At 39.5% G+C, this 22,918-nt stretch overlaps 1 protein-coding gene across 12 annotated transcripts in view; it reads left to right on the top strand.

Moving 5' to 3' along the window:
- TNRC6C (trinucleotide repeat containing adaptor 6C) overlaps positions 1 to 22,918 on the top strand; it is a 357,433-nt gene that overhangs the window by 326,451 nt on the left and 8,064 nt on the right. For 5 of the 12 annotated variants that reach the window (XM_068914208.1, XM_068914209.1, XM_068914215.1 and 2 more), the window contains 13 exons: positions 519 to 599; positions 1,259 to 1,316; positions 1,674 to 1,819; positions 8,362 to 8,535; positions 9,846 to 9,992; positions 10,452 to 10,571; positions 11,999 to 12,082; positions 12,417 to 12,648; positions 14,183 to 14,350; positions 15,640 to 15,831; positions 15,982 to 16,125; positions 18,976 to 19,092; positions 21,590 to 21,784. In XM_068914208.1, the coding sequence (XP_068770309.1) occupies positions 519 to 599; positions 1,259 to 1,316; positions 1,674 to 1,819; positions 8,362 to 8,535; positions 9,846 to 9,992; positions 10,452 to 10,571; positions 11,999 to 12,082; positions 12,417 to 12,648; positions 14,183 to 14,350; positions 15,640 to 15,831; positions 15,982 to 16,125; positions 18,976 to 19,092; positions 21,590 to 21,784 (1,858 nt within the window). The remainder of the gene's footprint in view (positions 1 to 518; positions 600 to 1,258; positions 1,317 to 1,673; positions 1,820 to 8,361; positions 8,536 to 9,845; positions 9,993 to 10,451; positions 10,572 to 11,998; positions 12,083 to 12,416; positions 12,649 to 14,182; positions 14,351 to 15,639; positions 15,832 to 15,981; positions 16,126 to 18,975; positions 19,093 to 21,589; positions 21,785 to 22,918) is intronic. The other 7 variants (XM_068914206.1, XM_068914205.1, XM_068914213.1 and 4 more) reach the window with 4 other exon arrangements.

Below are 22,918 nucleotides of genomic sequence, written 5' to 3'. Positions count from 1 at the left end.
TTCTGTCCTGTCCGCACCCCAAAACAAATGTGCACTTGTATCTTGGTAATTTCTGAAGAACTGAACTGAAGGCTACTTACTTAAGGATTTTGCAAGAGAAAAGCTACACAGAGCTCTTTTAAAGGTGTTTATTTAAGCATTCTTGCTTATTTTTAAGTCATTTTTGGGGGATGTTTTTCAGGAAGTGTTATACGTTTCAGAATTTGTTATTTCATCATGTTTTTCTGCCAAGACTTAAGGTGAAAATTTTAAAGGTAGCTTTAATTCATTGGTCAGCAAATCAAATAGTAAATAGTACATTCAACAGCTGTTCAACTGAGACAAAATTCATATGCTCCGTAGGGAAAGGGAATCGTAGTTATTTTGTTTGTAAGGTTCCTGTATACATTATAAATATCTGTACTCATCAGTTTACAGTAGTATTGAGAGGGGAAACTGGTCACATATTTGTTCTACGCATCACTAGTATGCTTATGGAAAACAGACCGTTAATGGAATTTTCCCACTTCCTTACTCAGGGCATGAAGACATCTAGCAAGCAAGATGAGGCCTGGATCATGAATCGTCTGATAAAACAGCTCACAGACATGGGCTTCCCTGTGAGTAGTGTTCGTGTTGCAGCTCATCTGTGGCTTAGCTTTTGTAGCTTGCAGTTCTGTTTCTGATGTTTCAGGCTGTAGCTACAAAAAGATCATTACTCTTCCTCTTTGCAGGGAATTAGTTCTGTTATCTGCATTTAGACATTTTCCTTAATTTCAGAAGTGTACCATAAGTTAATAGAATGCTCTTTGAGATTACTTGCTGACATACTTCACTTGACATTTATAGAACTTTTTGAAGTTCTGAGTTTTCTAACAACAGGTGTTACTTTGAACTTCAGTAATAATTTTTCTGTTCCCTATTTCCTTATTAAACAGATGGAATTAGAATATAGCTGTATGCTGGGGTTTTTTATTTGATTGTTTGCTAAGAGAGGCGTATAGTAATGATACTTAAGTTAACCACAGAAAATAGGAAGTAATTTCATAGAAGATGCGTATGACTTGACCTTGTACAACTGTTACTTATTTGACAAACTGAAACAACTGGCTCTTTGTGGGAACTGATAAAAGCAGAAAAAAGCATGTATAAACATAATTTGTGCCACTTAGTAAATATTAAATCCAGTATTTAAGAGGCGTATCTGTTTTCTCAGTTTGCTCTGAAGTCGTATAAGCACGATTACTTTTTCTTTTAACTTAATCCTTATTGTTAACAGAGAGAGCCAGCGGAAGAGGCCTTGAAGAGCAACAATATGAATCTCGATCAGGCCATGAGTAAGTAGCTGTGTAACTAAATTTTTTTTTTTCCATTAATGCAACTCACAAAGCATTCATGATTCTGGAGTTTGGTCTTATCCAGTTCAACAGGATAACATTTATTTATTTATTTATTTATTTATTCATTTATTTATTTATTAATGCAAGATACTTCTGTGGGTTACTCTCAAGACCAGCAGGATTGTGTAGGTTTTAGTGCTTTCAGAAGCAAAATGTGCAGTTTTCTGTTTAAACGGGAGTGATTTGTAACAGATGTAGAAATAGTTGCTTGTGTGTTGGTTTTGGGGGTTTTGACAAATTCACTCTCTTTGTATCACCTTTGTTTTTCAATGTATTTCTTTGCTTTCTGTAAAGGTGCTCTGCTGGAAAAGAAGGTGGAAATGGACAAGCGTGGAATGGGAGTGACCGACTATAATGGAATGGTCACCAAACCCCTTGGCTGCCGCCCACCACCAATCTCCAAAGAGTCTTCCATGGACCGCCCCACCTTCCTTGACAAGGTAAGCTTAGAAATATGGATATGATTGACAGGTCAAAACTGTATATGATGTAGAAATACTGATGATTTCCACTGTCTGTTTAGAAAGCTCCGCAAAGAAATGTGATATATAAATACATACTGGTTTATTCTTTTTCTTCTCTTCCTGTACCTTGCGTGAATTCAGTCCTTGTGGGAAAGATCCGCTGATTTGATTTCCACATAGAAATAAATAATGATCGTCCCTAATGTTATGTTTAGGGGGGAAAACAGCAAGGAATCAGTAATGCAATGGAAGAATGCTCTGTAAGAGTCCAGGGAGTCAGTAAGCATTGCCCAAGCTAATGAGCAAGTAGGGACCAAGGCCAAAAACTTCAAAAGAGCTGGGCTGCTAATTCCTGTTTTGGTTCCGAGCTCCTTAGAGATTCTTGTGGAAGTTCAATACTTAGGAATGAGGAGCTGATTTATTTATGTTAACTCAAGGAGCGGACACGCACAGTCATAAATAGCTTCTCTGATAAGCTTCTTTTTCTGTGGTCATGTATGACCAATCTTCCAGGACCATGTAATGACTGAGTGGCGTCCAAGAAACAAAGTGCCTAAAGAAAAGGATGTAGGGAAAAGTGCAGCCAGGTTTTCAGTAAGAGATGAAACTTGCAGCTTGAGGTGAAGTCGTACACACTGACCCACAAAAGCACCTCAGAATCCCCCAGAAAATTATTAATTGAGGAAGAGGTGTCTGCGGTGCCATTCTTTTTTCATGGGTTATTTTAAGTGGCAATAAAGACAATGAGTTAATTTTGGTGTTCGTATTTGGGTTTTTTATTCTGAATGTGGGAATCGGTAGCTTTTGCCAACTGTGCTGAAACCAATTCATTTTATGTGGGCTGTTCACAGGATGCGAGATACTAATGACATCTAGTCTTGTTAACACAGACTGTATTAAAAACTTCACTGACCCTGATTATTTTCCTGGTCCTCCACTCTGTGTTTTCTTGCAGTCTTAACTATAGTGCTATGCTTAAAATTATGGTCCTAGGTGTGATAGGTTCCCAGGTACTGTGGTAAGACAATTAGTGTGGTTTTTCAGATTCAGGTGCTATGCTAGAACATCTGGTATACCCTGACCTTTTAATGGTGACTATTACTATTTATGCTGTCTTTGCAGTCTAAACAGTTAGCTGCATTTTTGTGCTGGTACAAAGAGGGTCCTTACATAGCAAAAGCTGTGGTAGTTCAAATGCTGTCACAGTGCTTCTCAGTGTAGTATCATGGCAGTTTCCTCCAAATATTAATATATTAGAAATATACTTTTCTGCTTCCGGAGGAGTAACACTTTGTTCTCTCAGGGCTCCCTACTCATGTTATAGTGGTATGATGTCTTTTTTGTTGTCCTTCCTTAAACCAGACTGAGCTGATTGTATATTTTCAGCATGTCAGACTCTACCTGGCTCTTTCTTCTTTTTCTCTTCCTGACACTGTAAAGTTCATTGTTTGTTCTTAGCCATGGCCTATCTATTTGTTTATGGCAAATCTGAATGAATATGTTAATTGAAGGATCCCTCTCATGATGAAGGGCACAAAATTAGCGCATGTATGCCAATTAACCTTTTCTTTTCTAGTATAACAATATCTTGAGCAGCAACATTGCCAAAGAGAGAGGTTCGTTATATGCAGCATAACGCATAATTACGGAAACATACGGAAACACAAGTATTGAAAAGGGAGCACTAAAATCATTAATATTCATACAGCTAGTAAAATCTGTCAGTCTAGGCATAATCTGTCACAATGACTTTCTTATAGTGAAGGAAATAATTGTGATCCGAAACTGTATTTGTTAGCTATCGGTGGGGAGCGACTTGCTAAATGGATTAAACAGATGTAGCCTCTACTCTAAGAAGAGGGGATTTTTTCAAAGATATTCTTTCCATATTTACATCTCATGCTACTAGAGCAGCTCCTCTTCTCGAAAACTTTTTTGCCCTTTTGAGGTACTATTTCAGAGCATGAACCTGAAGCTGCCTTACTTCCCAATTAGGTCATCCTTCTCTGTGGTCAGTGAACAAGCTCTGCCACAGCTGCACGAAGCATCCGAGCCAACATTCCTGACTTTACCTATTGTCTTATGAAGTCACTATCCTTTTATTTGGCTTTGTTGAGTCTTCAGTAAGTTATGTAAAATTCCTCTTTGTGGTGAACTTGAAAGCTGAACTGGTGCGCTCGTTGCTGCTGCTCTCTCAGCTGATTCTCTCGGCTCACTTGAGTTAAGTCTCAAGCTGTTTCTGCTGCATTTTCTTTGAAAGGTAAAGTCAGCACTCATTTATTCAAATAAATAAGTCACACAGATTGGTCGGTGCAACTAAACATCTCCTTTGAATTTCTGCACTGACTTGTTTCTCATCACTTGCCACACATGCTCTTTATTCTGTGTCACGTTGAGTCAAACTCTGGCACTCAGTGCTTTGTTAATTGTATTATTTTTCAAGATGTTATCTCGTCCTGTCGCACCACAAAAGAAAGGAGAAAATCCAATGGCTTCAAGAAAGTACAGATCCAACCTAGCAGTACCCTGATACGTGATCTTAACCACATTATCTTGCACTTCGAGTCAAGCGTGCTGTGCTTAGGTATTTACTTAGATTACTTAGATTTGCTGGAAGATGTTACCTGATGTCTTCTGGCGCCATCAAATTTGTAAAAAGAAACAAGCAGGAAAGAAAAAGACATGTAAGATTTCCCTGGAAGCCCAGAGTGCTTCAAAGGATCTTTTCTTGAAGCGTGGGAGTTTGACTTGGGTAGCACTCGTGAGTATTAGGACTCAAGTTTGGTGTGTATTCTCATTACACCTATCAAGCGTTCTTCTAAGCTCAGAAGAAACGTGTGGTGGTTTGGAGGTGATCAGAAGTGACTACCCCTCTGTTGAAAATCCTGAACCATGAAGAGGTTTCATTTAACTTTTTAGCACAGTTAGATGCCAGTGCTGAATTCTGGACCATTCAAATGACACGGCATATTTATCAAAGTGCCAAAAACAGAGCAGAGAGAAAGAATATCAGCTCCACTTCCTGCCGTCCTCTATCTTTGCGTCTGTATGCTTTCTTCCATATTGCCAGCTTTGAGTCCTGTCTTACCTTTGTCCTGATGCTACTTCCAGACTGTCTTCCAAGTTCTGGAGCATATAGGAGACTATATGAAGTTCCCCCCTTACAAATTAAACCTCCTTTTCAATATTATCTTATTCACTGACCAACTCTTCTTCCCTATCAGTGAGAAATCCAGGCCGACAAGTCTTGGTGCATGTTGGCTGCAGTCAGGTTCTTCCACAACAGTTCTTTCTGTCTGACTGGACTATTTTATCTTTTTAATACAAATATTATGGTTTTTCTCCAGCCTTATCCTTCACATTTTGATCCCAGTTGTCCCCAGTAAGTGTGATAGCTTTTTGTCTTTGGGATAAGAACTGGGTTATTTCATCATTATTCAGAAACGCTTTTTGAGGTTTTGCACTTTTATGATGATTGCTAGATTTTTAAGGTAGGTTATTTTCTTTTTTGTGCCTCCATCTCTGCTTCTGTGATCCAGTGATTGTTTCTATTTTATGTTGTAATTTTTGAAACCTCTTTCAAATTCTACTATTTCCAAAAGTAAAAATACTGATGATAAACACACCTCTGAATATTACGCTTCTTGCAAGTTTCTTATGCCTGTACCTAACTTCTGTCAGGTTTCAAGAGATCCCATTTTGCAGTGAAATTTTAATTCTTTAGCTTCCTTCTTTGAAAGAAGTTTTTTTTTTTCTATTTTAAAAAGTTACTTACTTATATTTTCCACTACTTTTGTAACTGACTTTGTATAAAGACCTCTGGAAAATTCTGCAGTCTGGCATCCATCTGTTAGGCTGTTTGATTCATGAAGTGGCAGTTGTTGGCAAATGACTGCCAAAGTGTTCAGGAATCCTGTGCTAAATTGCCCATATCTCATAGGGATAAAAAACATTGAGCAATGCAGCTTGCATTCGGTAATATTTGGTACATGGGGTTCTTGTAAGATACATTATTTTAAGGCTTTGGAAAGCATTGTTAAGCACCGTTATTGTGCTTTGCATTGGATAAGTGTAGAAGGAAGTGCTGCCCCTGTACGATTTTACAGCTGCATCAAGTCCTTTCAAAAAATTAAGTTCTATGCTGGATTTAGCATGATTTTGGCAATTGCAGTGTTTGGGATTTGTTTACCTGTTTAACCTGAGGGAGGAATAGGGCATAGATTTGTAACAATCACTGGAAAGGTTTGGATGGGAAAAGTTAGGTAGAACTTATTATTCTTGAGGTAATGGATGCTACATAAAGATACTGAAAAAATAATGGGTTACAAATGATTGTCAACAGTAAAGATTTCACCTCTTCTAGGTTGAGACTGATGAGTACTTCATGTTGACCGACTAAAATACTCCTATGTGAAATGAAGGGATTTCATTTCCATTTGTAAGAGCACAGATTTGTGCAGCCTAGGTGACACCCTTATGATGAGTTCAAATTAAAAAATTAGAGCCAAGCAAATGGTTCTAATTATAAACCTGCTGTAGTATAAACTGGCTCCAGAAGATGTCTGCTGTAGTTGAGCTGAGGAACACGCTTTTGAGCAAGCTGGCCTTGCAGCCAGACAGAGTGCGTCGGCTCTGGAAATTAGAAACTTGAACCTCCCGTGTAGCTTGTCTTTCATCTTCCCAAGCGCTATATAATTCTAAAATGCAAAAAAAAAAAAACAAAACCAAAAACAAAAACCCACCATCATGGAAATGTATTAGCAATATTTGAGTCAATTGTGAGATGACATTGGTCTTTCATGGCCAGTACTTGCGCTTGCATAAGAAACAATGGCACCTGAAAGAAAGAGCACACACGAGATTATTTTCGCTTTAAAGGGGGAAGGGTAGGACTGTAAACATATATCTGTGATCGGAGGAGAAATCCTTGAACCTGTTACTGTCATGCAAGCTGCAGTTGTTTGTAGAGTGTGACTGATGTGCGGTAGAATGTAAAATATCTTGAGCTGAAAGGCCTTGGGGATATCATTAGAAAATGTCAGTGTCCCCCTCAGGATAGCTGGATACCATGTCAAGTGTCACTGTGCCTGATCATAAAGAAACTTTTTCTTTGCATCAAAGGATAGCTGTTGCGAACAAATTTTTTCAGGGTTAACTTAGAACGCAGCGTTTACAGAGGGTGCTTACTGCGTTAGCTCATTTGTTTGGGTATCTGGTTAGAGGAGTGATCTGGTTTTGTGGTGGGCTGGGGTTTTTTTAGTTTTTTTTTTTTTTTTAAACAAAGGATGTTTTTCAGTATCTCGCAGTCTTCTGGGAGATTGGGTTTTATCACTTGGAATAACCTAGCTCCTCAGCTATACAAAAGCCTCTCTTTGGCAGTGAAGATATTACCTTAAAAATATCTCTCCAGCACAAGGCAAATGAAAGGTTTTTTTCTTCCCCTGCGTGGTTTTGGAGTTGTACCCGGGGCACAGCGTTATCTGGTGGTGCTTGCTGCAGGCTTCTCAGGCGTCAAAGCACACTGGCGCAGAAGTCAGTACCCCGCTGTACTAATGGCCAGATTTCTACCTGTTTGACTGAGAGTTAGCTGATTTAGTTTATTTTCCGACTCGCTGTTTGCCCCCCGCAGGGGCTGCCTTCTGTGCGTCAGGTCCACGTTCAACCATGGCTCCATACAGCTGGTTGATGAGAGAGGGGGACTCCTCTCATCTGTTGCTATAATCTAGGCTCTTCCTGGGGTGGACAGGCTGGGGGAGGATGAGGCCATGTCGTAACCGCCTTCTTAAAAAGGCTATACAGACAACACAATAATTATTGCTTTTAAATAGCTTTGTGCTCTGTGGATGTGTTAAGAGAGTGACATTTCATAGTGGATATTGCTCAGTCAATGCCACGTGGATATTAAAACAGGCTCATGTGTCTTGTTTGGAAAAGGGGATTTGTTCAAAAATGCTGTTTTAAGAGCAGAGCTATGATTTGGAACCGAATACAGACTAGTGTCAAAATCAGCTTGTCCTTTCCTGAGCTGTGGGTTAGCAGAAGCGGTAGTGTCCTGTGTTTGGGCTCCGCTTCTAAGCCTGTACCAACCTCACAGCAGACTTTCCTTGAAATGTGCTGGGCCTCTTCCCTTTCCACCTTTTAACCTGGTGGTGAAGAGCAAACACGAGGGAGGAGGAGCAGGCCGCGCGTTTGCTGGGCGATAGGTTGCTTGGGCTTGCGTTGTTGACACCCAGTTGGAAAGGTAGAGTCCCTCCCTGCTTTCTGCAGAGGCGGCTGAGGGTGAACGTGCGTTTGTGGATGAAGTGCGACAACGTAAAGAAAAACAGTACCTTAATCCTGTTTCTCTTTTTCTTCTTCCTTCACCTCATACTTTTCATTCCCTGTTATTCATACCTCTTTTTTGTTTGTTTTTTGTTTTTTTTTTTTTAAACATTTTCATCTTTTGGTTCATCCACGCCCTTTTATCTTTTCATGGGAAACTGTTTTGTGCGCTGTCCGCTCCTGGACGCCGCACACAGCTCACCCTTTGTTTCTCCAATCAGGATGGCGGCCTAGTGGAAGAGCCCACTACTTCACCATTTTTGCCTTCACCAAGCCTGAAGCTCCCCCTTTCAAACAGTGCACTCCCTAATCAGACCCTGGGCGGGATTGCCTCAGGGCTGGGCATGCAAAACTTGAATTCTTCTAGACAGGTAAGGCTGTTTGGAGAGACCGCAATTTGAATTTCAGCTCTGGGGGACTCCCGGCTAGCGCCAGTCACTTCCCCCTTTGGAAGCAGTGGTTCAGACTGAACACGAGTACAAAATCTTTGCTCGCGTGAAAAAACAGTGCAGAAACTACCTGCTGTGTAAGTGCTTCGCTTTATAGGACGTAAAACAAGTGCTTAGGTGTAATTAGCCTCCTAATTGCGTGCGTCCATTGAGAAGAGGCTGTGGCGTTATGGATTTATACTACTGAACTCCATATAGCCCTGCCGTGATTGATGTGAGCCTTCTTTTTCTGAAGCGTTGCTAATTGTCACAGAGTTAGTTTAAGACAGAGGCGCCGCTCTAGTTCGTCTCTCCTGGCTGGCGTGATTATTCAGCGATGAGGTATTTGAGAAGCGATAGGTCTTTTTTTTTTCCTATCGTAACTCTCAAAACGGCTCATAGCTTTGACAGATGGGAAGAGAGAAACTGCTTCTAGCACCTCTGGTCAACGGAAACATTGCGGCAGGAGGGGTCTGCTGTCCCCTCGACAGAGCACGCTGGAAGGGAGCGAAAGGGAAGGGAGGTGGAAGGGGAGGTCGGTAAACACTAAGAGGTCATAAATTGCTATCGGTTATGAAAAGGTTAGCTTTGTCATACAATCGAAATACCAGCGAAGATAAGAGAAGGCAACACAGAAGAACTCTATATATCGTTCTACTGTGGCTTTGATTACCTATATTCTTTTTAGGTTAATTTAAACATAGTGAAGTTCCTGTAACCGCTTTTCTCAAGGCAATACTTGTCTAGCACTTGCAGCCCATTAAGCATATCTTTGAGAAGTGGAGACAGCGCTAATATTATGTCCGTTATCAGTGGCTTTGTTAAATGACTGTGTATAAGAACTGCCTAGATAATTTAACGTTTAGGATGCTGTGAGCTTAATGACTTCATTCTGCTACCCCTTCCCACGTCAGCACAAAGACATTTGGCAAGTAGTTTTCACTGTTCATCTCGTGACCCTCTAGGGTTGTGCATACTTATAATGGAAAGCCTCCACTTCAGCTGCTTTCTCTGCAGACATCTGTACAAAGTTTTGGCAGGTTTGGGATGCTGTGGGTATATGAGAATCTTTGGCATATCTGGTTCAGAACCTCATTGTCCATAAAGCTTCCTGCAGAACAGTCTGCATATGCTGGCGTCTTTGTCCATGCCTGTCATGAGTGTTGAGGATGAAGGCTGCTCAGATCAGTAACTTTCAGGCGATATGTTGGATGGCGCATTTAAATGCCGATGTCTTTCTCGTCCTGTCGTAGATACCGAGTGGCAATCTGGGTATGTTTGGCAATAGCGGAGCAGCACAAGCCAGGACCATGCAACAGCCGCAGCAACCGCCAGTGCAACCTCTTAACTCATCCCAGCCTAGTCTTCGTGCTCAAGTGCCTCAGTTTCTATCCCCTCAGGTTAGATGAAACTTCCTCTTTTATGTTTTCCCTTTTTCTGGAGTTTCCACGTATCCTTTCTCTTCTCCGTATTTGTTCTGTCACGCTCTTGGCTCTTTGCAGCCACTGTTTCCTTGCCGTTTCCATGTTGTTTTACTAGCTCGCAAGCATGTTACGTGTGTAGGATGTTCTCACATGTATACTTATCTGTATATGCAGATTCTCTCCTTTCTTTTTTTGCAACAAGCAGTATTTTTAGAAAGCTGGGGGGTTTGTTCTCTGCTTTTTTCTGTAATGGACGTTTGACTATGGTTATTAAGATTTGTATTATAGCCTCTTGTTAATTTTTTGATAGTTCATATACAACCTCTGAGAATAGTAATGTTATTCAGCTGATGTCTTGTGACTCTGATTTATGGTTTACACAGTTGTCAGTGTTAACAGTGAATATACAGTATTTAATACGCCTCTCTTCTCTAGGTTCAAGCACAGCTTTTGCAGTTTGCAGCAAAAAACATTGGTCTCAACCCTGCACTATTAACCTCGCCAATTAATCCTCAGCATATGACGATGTTGAACCAGCTCTATCAGCTGCAGCTGGTAAGTTAAAAGACATGGTAAATAAGCTCTAAATCAAAGCTGAAGGCATGAAGATAACATAGGAAAACTGCTAACTAAGTTCATAACTGGAAGTGACAGATCTTTTAAACAAGTCAGATGGTGTTTTGTTTGATGGAGTTTCTTTTTAAAGAAACAAAATCATGTTTTTTACATCAGGCTTTGTAAATAGTCATTTGTGGAATAATTTTCCTTTAAAACTAATCAGTGAAATCCAAAAGTCAGTTGTAGTCATGTGGGCGTGAGTAAGATGGTATTTCCTCAAACAGCACCAGTCTGTGTATTAAATGCGAGCGTATGTAACTGACTGACCAACTGTGAAGTTTCTGTGTACACGACCTAACAGGAGAGAAAGCTTGGCAGCCTTAGTCACCTGAGTTACCTGAAGAACTGCATTCGGTTGCCTCAAAAAATAATGAAGTGCAGGATAAACTTCTTATTAATAATGGAATCACATCATGTGCTAAGAACTACTTGTTTTTGAAATGTTGTGTACTTCTGCTAGATTTAAAAATAAAATGAACAATAAATATGTAATCAGATTTTATGAATATTTTTAAATCAAAACTGATACATCTTGCTAACATTATGTCAGTATTTGCTAGGGTTGAATGTAAGATTATTGCGGATGACAAACTACCTTAGTTGCTAATGTCAGCACGATAGTTGCTGAAGCCTTCTGTTAGTGTGTTACCATTATTCATTTCTGATCTGCCTCCCCAGTTTTGAGGAGAACAGGGTTTGTCTCATCTCATGGTAATAACTGGGCAGTGCACAGCTGCTTGAGAAATATCTATGCAGAACTCAATTTGCATTTTAAATTCAAATGATCCAGAGAAAGAATACCTTGAAAAAAAGACTCTACTGCCCAATTAACCGCATTAAAATTGTGGAATTTTTCTGGAGTAAAGCAGCATTTAACGTGAATAAGCTTGTTATTACTTATATAGGATTTAATTTTGATTTTGATTTTAAAATGATTAAATGCAATGTGTTATCAGAACTTAACATGACCAAAACAAAACAACATAATACTACAGAAATACAATAAATACTATTAGTTATAACCTCCCCCTTCTTTTTTGCTCATCTTACACATTATTTGTAAAAAAAAAAAAAAAAAAAAAAAAAAACAGCTGGTTCCTATCTTTAATAAGCACTCATTGCTGACAAACTTACTCATCAGTAGTTTCATTTTCCTGTTTGGTTTTAGAAAAAAAAATCTGTGGACTTAAATACGTTTTATAATATGTTTGTAACAAGGTTGTTGCTTTTACTTCATTAACAGTTTTCAGAAAACTCCAAGATTTGTCTCTTTTCTATTTGATAATTTACAAGAGCAGTTCGAGCAAGCATGTTAGGTTTGGTGTATATGGTCAGACCTCTGACCTCTCATTTCCATCCTGTAGGCGTACCAACGTTTACAAATCCAGCAGCAGATGTTACAGGCTCAGCGCAATGTTTCCGGACCCATGAGACAACAGGAGCAGCAAGTAGGTGTAACTGCTAGCTCAGTCTCACCATTAGAGTTTGATTTCAGTAGCGTTAAGAGATTGTACTACGTTACACCAAGCCAGCTGAAGTATCCTTAGCAAGAATAACATAGTGCGTGGTTTGAATATTGAAAAGGAAAGAGTATTAGAATAATAATGCTTCTTTACAGCATTCAGTTACTGGAAGAAAGCTGTTCAACTCTTAATTCAGTCAATTTTTATGTATAAAGGGAGATCTGTTGTGTTATTTCCATGTAAAAAGTGGCATGAGCAGTCAGTCTAGTGTCATTTTGTTCCACTGTGCGTTCATTCATTCTTTTTCTTTTCTTGCCAGGTTGCACGTACAATCAATAACATGCAGCAGCAGATCCAGCAGCACCAGCGCCAGCTGGCCCAGGCCCTGCTTATGAAGCAGCAGCCTCCCCCTCCACATCTATCTTTGCACCCCTCTGCAGGCAAATCAGCCATGGATAGCTTTTCACCCCATCCCCAGGCTCCCGGCCTACCTGACCTGCAGACCAAAGAGCAACAGTCTTCACCGAACACCTTTGCTCCTTACCCTCTCGGTATGTGTCCTTCATTAAAGCCATTCCGTATTGAAAAGGGGGAGAGAGCGTATTTTGTTCTTTCGCTGTCCAACTACTTTGCTCTACAGTCTAATAAATTAAGAAATACAAAAGATATGCTTATTAGATAACGCTGAAATGATTGAACATGTCTATCTAGTAGCTGTACAAGTGAGCCGTTTTTGCTCACCTACGCCTGTGCCTCTGAAGAGAGAGAGTAGTACAAGCGATAAGATGTTTCAGAACCATGACTAGTGAAGAAAAATGAAATTCTTTGGCCGCTATAGTCTTAAGACTCAGCAGACATGCAGCAGTCTTCAGAAATTTAAATAACAGCTTCAGAGAAATCTGACGTGTCTACTGTGGCTGATGCAAAAAGTAATAAACTTTTGTTGCATCTAAGGAGATCTAGTTGAAGAATAAGGATCACTTATTTACTCTAAGGAAAAGAGTACTGGAATAAATTGTCTGGGAAGGCTCTGAAATCTTCATCACTGGTCATTTCTGGTAGATTAGACCACAAATCCGTCAGGTATGATTTCAAAATAATTGATCCAACTTTGAGACAGGTTGAGCAGAATAGTACCTTCCAGACTTGTTTTCTACGATTGTTTGGTGTATGCCGTAGACACAGGGGAATTCATTTAATCTCTTTGTGCTGTTCTTTGTGCTCTGTGCAATAGAATTGCCAAGCTTTATCTACCATGTAGCTGTTAAAAAGGTAACTCTAACTGCTGTGGGGAACTGTTATAGCAGGCGTGCCAGAAGGCAAAAGAATTTATGAATTAAGGGCCAAGACTTAAGAATTTCTTACCATATTTCAGCTTTTTGTGATCTACTAACGCTCAGATTATATATCAAAAAGGATTCATATCATGGAAGTCTGTCAAAAGTCTTCCCTAAATATTACGTATGCATTAAATGAAAGTGTAGTCTGGGTAATTTTATTCTCTATATTCAAAGTATATACCCAATATATACAGTCCAGTGCCTGCTCTGATGAATAACAGCTGATTTGCTATATGACTGCTTAGTTAATCGCTTTGGGGATTTTTTTAATCTTGCTTGCAAAGTAAAATGATCTGCAGGATGAAAGTGTGCCAGTAAGACATTAGAAATACTGTAGTTTAGCAATGAAATGCTGCACATTCTTCGCTAGTTTAAACTTTGCCTTCCAGTGCGTTCTTACAGAATGCCTTTTCTGGGACAACTGAGGAGACTGCAAATAGAAATACCGGCAGCATCAAAATATGTTCTTAGGGGGTGTGTGTGTGTGTTTGTTAGTTTGTTTCCTTTTAGCAACGTCTTAATGTTTTCTGAATTCATGGTAGTTATATTGTGAATTGGTTCTCCCGTTAAAGCAAAAATTTCTGACAGCAGACTGAAAATGTGCAGAGTAAATTACTACACATATATAAAAATATTTGAAAATCAATGTTTAATAATTCCTTTAGCTGGATTTTTACACACAAAAACTTAATATTTTTAAAGCCACCAGTATACTATGTATATCTAATGACATATTTCACCTTAGCTGGACTGAACCCGAACATGAATGTAAATAACATGGACATTACTGGTGGTTTGTCAGTGAAGGACACTTCTCAGTCCCAGTCTCGCCTTCCTCAGTGGACACACCCCAACTCAATGGATAATCTGTCCAGTGCTGCTTCTTCGCTTGACCAGAACTCCAGCAAGCACGGTATGTCACATTTGACTGCTGTCCAGTTTGGCTTGTTGAGACTTGAGTCACATTGCAATTGGAATTTTAGGTTATGTTTTTTCTTTAAGACCTGGTAAATGGTTGCTACAAAGCACCCTTTCAGACGGTACTATTTTTAAAATAGTTTCTCTAGTCGCACTCAGCGGTACACAAATTCTTGCAGCTTTATCACTCCCTTTTTGGAAAACTTCTTTGTTCGTTTGGTGAATTTTGTTGCTCAGAAAATGGGAATTCCAGTGAAACAAACCATTAGTGCTGGCAACATAGGCAGACAACTCGCACAAGCTGCCCCTTACTCCAGAGCTGCATATCCTTGTTCTAAAAAACTTTACATTGACTTTCTCTCACATTTTTTCTAACATACCTCAATCAAGACCTTCATCAGCCTTTCACAGCTGGTCATGTATGAAGGCATGTTGAATAATTGTCTACATTGGGAGTTAGGAGCACAGACTTGATAGTCTTCCATAAGTGATTGCTCATCTGTTGTGCTGCTAGTCTTTTTTCCTCTCCTGGCCAGGACAAGTTGCCTTTAAAAAGAAAAAAAAGCAACAATGCACACACACGCGCGCGCGCGCACGCACAAAACACCCACCTTATTTCGGGGGAGTTTCCTGACATGAGTTTAGAAAAACTTTAATACTTTTAAATGCATTTAACACCTTATCCCTATCAACATCCAATATCCTGAGTCATTTTTTCCTAGTTCTTTTAGAACAGGGTGCTCCGTGAACTTTACTGTATCGTGTTTTTTATTATTAGCAGCATAAAGTATTTTACTTAGCAGCATTTTTTTCTCCTGCAAATAGTTGTACTGCTTATGCCAAATTACTATTTAAAAATTCGTAAGAGCATAGAGTGGCCATTTCAAGTCAGCTACCCAGCCAGTAATGAATATCTAAAGGAGGGATGAGAGCAGAGTATGCCCACAGTGATATTTCTTAATATGCTGTCTCAGCAAATTCCTGTTTACAGTCATAGTAGTGATTTGAATTACTTACTGTCTTTTTGGCAGTGAACAAATCTGAATTTCTTTAGCTAACTTGAAAGCCTCGATTAATGTACCACTGGTATATCCCACAGTTGTAATTCCTAGTAAGGCCGTAGAGGCTGTTAAGCCTTGCATGCTGTGTTTATACTTGAATTTTATTTTTTCACTTTGAAATAAAGAAAAAAGAGCATAATAATCAAATACAGGCTCGGATGAAATTCCATACTGAAAATCAGTCTCACTCCTAAACAAAGCCTTTTCATTTCATTCATTTCAGGTGCTATCCCTGGAGGTTTAAGCATTGGTCCTCCGGGAAAGTCCTCCATTGATGACTCTTATGGCCGGTACGATCTGATCCAAAACAGTGAGTCGCCAGCCAGTCCACCTGTAGCTGTTCCTCACAGCTGGTCACGTGCCAAAACCGATAGTGATAAAATTTCCAATGGCTCCAGCATAAACTGGCCACCAGGTAACAAAACACAAAGCTTTCATATTAAACGGATGTCCTTAAAAACCATTATTGGTTTTATTTGTTGAACCCTCTGACCTCCTGACAGGAAGAAATTAGAATGAAGCATTGTGACCTTATATACTACTGGTTTTATTATTTTTACAACAGAATTTCATCCAGGAGTGCCATGGAAAGGACTGCAGAATATTGATCCTGAAAACGACCCTGATGTTACTCCTGGAAGCGTTCCGACTGGGCCTACCATAAACACCACCATACAGGATGTTAATCGCTATCTTCTCAAGAGTGGAGGTAAACACCCATATTACTTTCACGTGTGTGTTTACTTTCTTTTTCTTATTTTCACAAAAGTTGACTGCATACATTACAGTTGTAGTATATTTTTGCATGTAATCCTGATCCGATAACGCTTCCACTACTGAAATTTCACTGAAAGTCCAGAAATGTAGGACTTCAAAGTTCCTGTTTTTTCCCTGGGAATGTGAATATTTTTATGTTGGGAAAGACTGTGAGACTTGATATAAACTTTCATGGTCACTGGAATTTTCCCTACCCTGTATAATTCCGGACGCTTTGTTTTGCACAAGATTTTGCTCCACATCCTGACCGATCTCTTACCCTATATGAATACTCATCAAGTCATAGAAGTTAAGTTCCACAGTTGTTGCTGAGGCAGCGAGCTGCTATCACACATAATGGTTGCCTCATTAGAAGATCAAACAGGAAAAGAAATTGGGCCTGTGATAACCCAAAAACCATCAAAGAAAAAAAAAGGGAATTAACTTGTTAGCTGTTATTTCCCAACACCATTTCCATTTCTTTTGTCCCAGTAGTGTTTAGTCCAGAATGAAAAGGGCATTCTCTTTTTAAAAAAAAAAAAAAAAAAAAAAAACAACAGTGGGACAGTGCTACCTACCAGCTAGATCCACTGGTTTGATTGTGGTCAGTATGCCCCAACTGGCAAGTTTTCCGAAGAAAAGTGGAAAAGAGTCTGTTAGAGCACTGTAGTATGCGCAGGAGGATTATAATAAGGTTGTCAGAAGGACTTATTATGATTATAAGTGTAGATTTTGTTATAGTAGTTACATCAGTGAAAAAAATCAGAATTGTCCTTGAAACTGGTTTCCAGCTCTGAACTTGTTAACTCAGGTGAAAGGGTACGGAACCTGAGGGAAAGGAGGCATGGGTTTCATTGCCTGGAATAATGCTGAGTTGCGTCTCACCAACTTGAAAACTGCCGGAAAATGATCTTTATTTAAGCTGAAACATCAAGTATTTATGTGCATGAGTAATGATGAATTAACTTTTAATGACCCCAACGTACTTTCAGGAGCAGGCAAGCTGAAATGTTAATTCAGCCAAAGCTGAGATCTGATGCACCCGAGAAATGCTCCCTTTAGGCCGAAATCATACTATTACAGAGCTACACCTGTATGTTAGATGGTAACTACTACAGGTCTTATTTCTTTACAGAAGGAAAATATGCATTAGCTCTGTTGGTATAGAATCTATCTGTGGAGTGAATAAATAATTAAATTCCTTACAGAACATCAGTATAGATGACCTTTGCCTCCATGAGACAAAGCCGTATGAAAAGCAGTGACTATTGGGGTCCATAATATGCTTCCTCTCCTCATCAGCTTTTTATCTTTTTAATGTAAATAATATAATATTAATTAAAGTGTCACTGCTGAATCAGTTTCTTGATGCATGTATACTCTAGGTGTTTGCTTTGCGTAAAATCCTCTGCGTTCTGGTAAGCACTCCTTCCCACGAGACGGGGACTTTCATGGCATGCTGCCCGGAAGAGACCGTCTTTGAACGTTGCACGTCCTGCAGGGCAAAGATTGTATTAATGGAGCTGAAATCCACCCACAGGGTTAGACAGAGGCTTATGCTGTCTGGCGCTGTACACTTAGAAATACACAAAACCTAAGCTCGGGTTTAGGTTTGGTTTGCCCAGATTGCTAACAGAGCTTTACAGGATCATCTGCTACAAGCTAAAGTGTTACTCAAATGGAATCAGAATCCTGTTCAGCACTGTGAGCATAGGATCCTCCGAATCTGGTACAATTCCCTTGCCCCCAGTCTTCCCGAGAGGTGTCTGCGTAGGGAATAGATTGTGGCCAGAGAAGTCCTTGATATATAGTTAATTTTGCTGGAGACTGATGTCTGTTATGGTGTGTCCTGTGGGGCCCTGCAAGTCTGGATAAGGTGAAGTTTGGCTGATTTCTTTTCCAGCTGAATGCGTAGCCCATGTTGTTTATTGAGCTCTGAGGAATGAGATTGTCCTTTCACATCCTCCCTTCTACCTCAGTACATCACTCTACATCTTTTTCCAAAGAACTTGTCTATTTTTATTAGTCCGTTAAAGATGTCTCAGTATCACTATATATCTAAGTATGTGAGTAATGATAAGTCACCTGAGATACACACTTAATTTTTGCTGGTGGCTAGAGAGAATACTTCCAGCTCTTCTGGTCTTTATAATGAAGATACTTTATTTTATGTTCAGTTTCTTTCATTTGCTGCCAGTAAGGAAATTGTATGTATGCTTAGATAGATCCTCAGATTGTAAATGATTTACCAAGATGGCTTCAGGCTGTTTCCTTTAATGTTACTAGTTTGGGAACAGATTGCTAAAATATATTCTTGCTTTACCATAAGTCTGCAAAAATCTGAAGATCTTTGTGGGCATTAGAATGTAGAAGTGCTTGCATCAAGTAATTTAGGAGAAATCACCCGTGGTAAGAGGTTAGTTTATCATATACATTTATGTTCATCTACAGTTGCCATTGCTCAAGTCAGCTGGTAAAGCACCTTTATAAATAATGCCTGTTCCTTGAGACCAAACAGTTTAAGTCCGATTTTTTTAAAGTCGTGCATATTAAAGGAAATGCAGGATTTATCTTCTGCACAGGCACTAATACATTTGCCACTGTGGCAGCTTTCTTTTCTTCTCCACTAAGACCTGCTTCACTTTATCATGCTTTCTATAACATTTCATTCGTAGGCTTCAGAGACCAGGCTGATTAAGGAAACTACTTGCATGGTTTGTATTTGCACATAATAGAGTTGCTTATGTCACACCAAACATCATTATGCCCATCTTTCTTAGTTGCTTCTTTGCTGGTTCTGCAGGGTCATCCCCAACATCATCTCAGAATGCCACGCTGCCTTCATCGAGTGCCTGGCCGCTTAGTGCCTCCGGCTTCAGTAGCTCTTTCAGCAGCATTGCATCCGCACCTAGCATTGCAGGTACGAAAAATGGCCTTTCTACTTTCTCATTCCTCTGCATTCTGAGAAAAGGCCCTCGAAAGTGCTCCTTCCCAGTTATTACAGTAGCGCTACTATAGACACAAACACATTTTTTTTAGTCCTGTGCTAGGTAGGCAGCTCCTGGCAGCTCATCGGTGATGAGCATTGTATGGTATGCCTGGAATTGTGCTAAGGAAAAATGTATTTATGCCATGTGGTGCCACGTGCTGTCACTCTGGGTTCACATCTAGATCTCTTAATGACAGTTTCCGTTGCAACTTGGAGGAGGTATGTTCTATTCTATAGGAGCTCGGTAGTAACGCTATTATTAGACCCTTCCAGTAAGAGCTGACCTGAAGTTATTGTTAATAAATTCACTTTTAAAAAGTGAGCCATCTTTGCCTCGGGAAAAAGTTTAGTAGTACCTCAAGGAGGTGCTCTGTTTGTGAAGAGGGTTGGCTGGTTTGCTTGCTTTTCTGCTTTAGAAAGCTTCCTAAAGAACAGGTTTGTTTAGTTGGTATGTCCCCTTAGTTAAGTAGATTAAACACGTGTTTAGAGGTCTTTAAATAGTCAATCCAAAGCCTGATGCACCCTTACGTGCCTGAGCTTGCAGATGGTCTAGATAATATGTGACTTGTCCCATTCTTTTTAATGAGCTGTTAATGCTGAAGCATCTCTCTCTGCAAGTCACAGAAACTTTGGTTGCTAACTGGCTACCTGAATATCCAATTTGTCCCATTATAAAAATGCGTAGGGGCTGTTGCATGGATTGTATTATCAGCTTTGTATTTAATCAAAGAAAACCCTCCACTTTGAATAAATGAAGCTGCAACCTCCAGGTCACGCTGCAGAATGCACTTTGTTCTCAGAAAACAAGAAGCTTTTGTTTGAAATGTTTTACTCCACTGAAAGTAAAGAAAATGAAAGCGACGGCTTGCTTTTCTTTTAACTGCTATACATTTCTGCTTTATTTGCTATTATTTTTTGCAATCTCATCTAATCTTTGTGTTAACCCCATGAGAAGTAGTGGCATAGCAACATCTAATCTGTTGTAATGTGCACGTATCATGTGCTGAATTGCAAGCTGAGCTGCTCTATGGGTTCTGAAAATTTGGGCTTCCTCCTTCCCCTGCCCCCCTTTTCTCCTATTGGTAATCATCATTGTTAAATGTTTTCTGCAAACTATAGTTTGCAGAAAGATGGGAGACTGGTTGCCTTCTCACTCAAATTATTGTAATTCAATATAAAGTCATTGAATTTGGATGATATAAATAGATGCAATTTTTGAGTGTGTGTGCGTGTGTGTGTGTATAACTGAGGCTGTGATTTGGTGATTGGTAAATGAGGCTCTAGAGCCGCTAACAAAAACTCTGTGGCTAGCTGATGCAAAGCACTGATTTAAGCTTACTCTGCCAGTTCAAATCGGGTTTTAAAAAATTGCACGAGTGAGTTTTGTGTCTTGGACTTGGTCAGACCAAGTCCTCCCTGCAGCTGGCAGAAAAGCATTGAACGAGCATAAACACGCTATCAGAATATCTGCTGGGGCAGAAGGTGCTGCAGCGCGACCATTTCAGTCCCTTCCAGTCAAACGTGTGTTGCTGGTGTTAGTGACGGTGGGGATGTGCGATGACAAGGAAACTGGACTCTGCTTTCAGAGCATACGTTGTTACAAGGAAGAAAGGCAGGGATGTGCAAGTCTAAAGGTGAAGTATTTCAAAGGATTTTGTTTCGGTAGCCCTAATTTGAATCAATTTTGCGTGCAACTCTGCTAAATTGTACTTTTTATTCTCATGTTTGTCTCAATAAAGCTCTGATTTGACAGGAACGGGAGTAAAATAATTAAAATACTGGTTGGAGAAATGAACTGAAGAGTAAAAATTTACAAAGGTTGGCAGATTGGGATGTAGTCTACTCTTCTGAAGACTTCTGTTTTTCAGCAAAAACTTGAAAAAAGTGTACCTATCACTTTCAATATTCAGCAATTTTTTTAATATATATTTAATCTTTAAAATTGTAATACTATATCAGAAGAACATTCACATGTACTGGTTACTTTACGTTAGATAAAATGAGTTACGTGAAAAAGTGGTTAAATTCTATTCAACCTGTGAGAGAATTTTGAAATTTCATTTTAATTTTGATGAAATTAGATTTCAAATGCTTAAGTCCATTCTCTGATCTTTTTTCTGGTGTCCCGTCTTCTATGAGAAAGAGAAATAGTAGGAGATAGAAAATGAGCACTGTATAATAGATGGAGCAGGTATTATTAGATGGATTAAATACTAAATAATTTGCAAATGTAAAAAGTAGTGTAAGGAAATTCAATGTAAATAGGATTTATGTCACTGATTTACTACAGAGTGCTATTCCATTTCTCTCCTGCAAAGATGGAAAAACACAGTTGATGCAGGAGCTTGAAGATTACCCATCCTATTTAGTTTGACACTTGCTGCTAACTAAAAATACACAAATGTATTTTTTTTTTTTTCTGTTGCAGGTAAATTGTCAGACATCAAGTCTACGTGGTCCTCTGGCCCAATCTCTCACACACAAGCCTCTTTATCCCATGAACTATGGAAGGTACCCAGAAACACTACTGCTCCTACAAGACCACCTCCAGGCTTAACAAACACCAAGCCATCGTCTACTTGGGGTGCCAGTCCACTAGGTTGGACCAGCTCTTACTCCTCTGGTACTTCTGCCTTCTGTATTTTATAATTATGCAGTGCCTTCATTTTGTAATTGCTCTCTTTTATTCTCTGTATTCCAGTAGCGAGGCACCCCATACTTGAGGTTCAATACAAGCAGAGTATATCTGTTTCGGGGATGAAGCACACATTTGTCTGTTTATTTTACCTAGGATAGGTTGCAAATAAAAGTGTCATCAGTCGGGTGATCATACTAGTAATTTTACCGATGAATTGCCAAATAATTTCACTAGGATATTTTTCCATTTTCTTAATTTTAAAAAATATCTTTTGGATACATTTGGGTTTTTTTGTGGTACGATCTATGAAGGCCTACAAGGCTTCAAAATGAGTGCATCAACCCATGGAATTTGACAGGGAACGCACTTCTGAAGCATTTAGGACCTGAGGACCTTGCAGGCTCTCAGGGAACGTCTTGATTTTTTCATGCAATCTCTTTCTTTAGATGTGATTATTGTGTTTAATTACAAATTAGGGAAATTGTGAACATGCATACTATGTTTGATTACAAAGTGTTACCTGCTTCAAAATAACTATTGCACCTATTTTATCTAGCTGACTATTTTAATAATCTGCCCTCAGTAAGCTGGGAATTGAATGTTCTTCCCTGTTCTTGCCATTTTTTCTGTATCTGCTTTTTTCATCAAAACCCCACCTGGTGGGCAGATCCTGCTGGTGCCAGGATCCTCTCCGGAGCCTGAGTGTGGTCGCCCACGTGACTAGAGAAGTACTGCGGTTTTTCAAATGCCACTAATAAACGTCAAGCCTGTTCAGTTTCTCACTGTAAAACACCAGGCTGAAGTTGGAAAAGCAGGTTTCACTGGCTGTATCCTAGTATCTTTAATCAGAACATCGTCAGTGCAGAAATATTTGTTTTGAAAACGTCATACACAGTAATGCATCACGGGCAGGACAGCAGAGTGCTGCAGTGCTATAAAAATCTTTAATGGCAAGCGGCAGTCTGAGCTTGGACATCGGAATAGCTTTTAAAACGTTTCTTCCAGTTTAATTCTCCTGTAACCTCAAGATACAATTTGTGGCAGTGACATACCTACATCCACTTGTTTTCTAACAGTTATTGTGGGAACGTGAAAAATGCCACAGATCTTCTAAACGTA

This window comes from Struthio camelus, chromosome 19 (genome assembly GCF_040807025.1).
Source record: "Struthio camelus isolate bStrCam1 chromosome 19, bStrCam1.hap1, whole genome shotgun sequence".
NCBI lineage: Eukaryota > Metazoa > Chordata > Aves > Struthioniformes > Struthionidae > Struthio > Struthio camelus.
The sequence above is the reverse complement of the archived record's forward strand: the minus strand, read 5'-3'. Positions and strand labels throughout refer to the sequence as shown.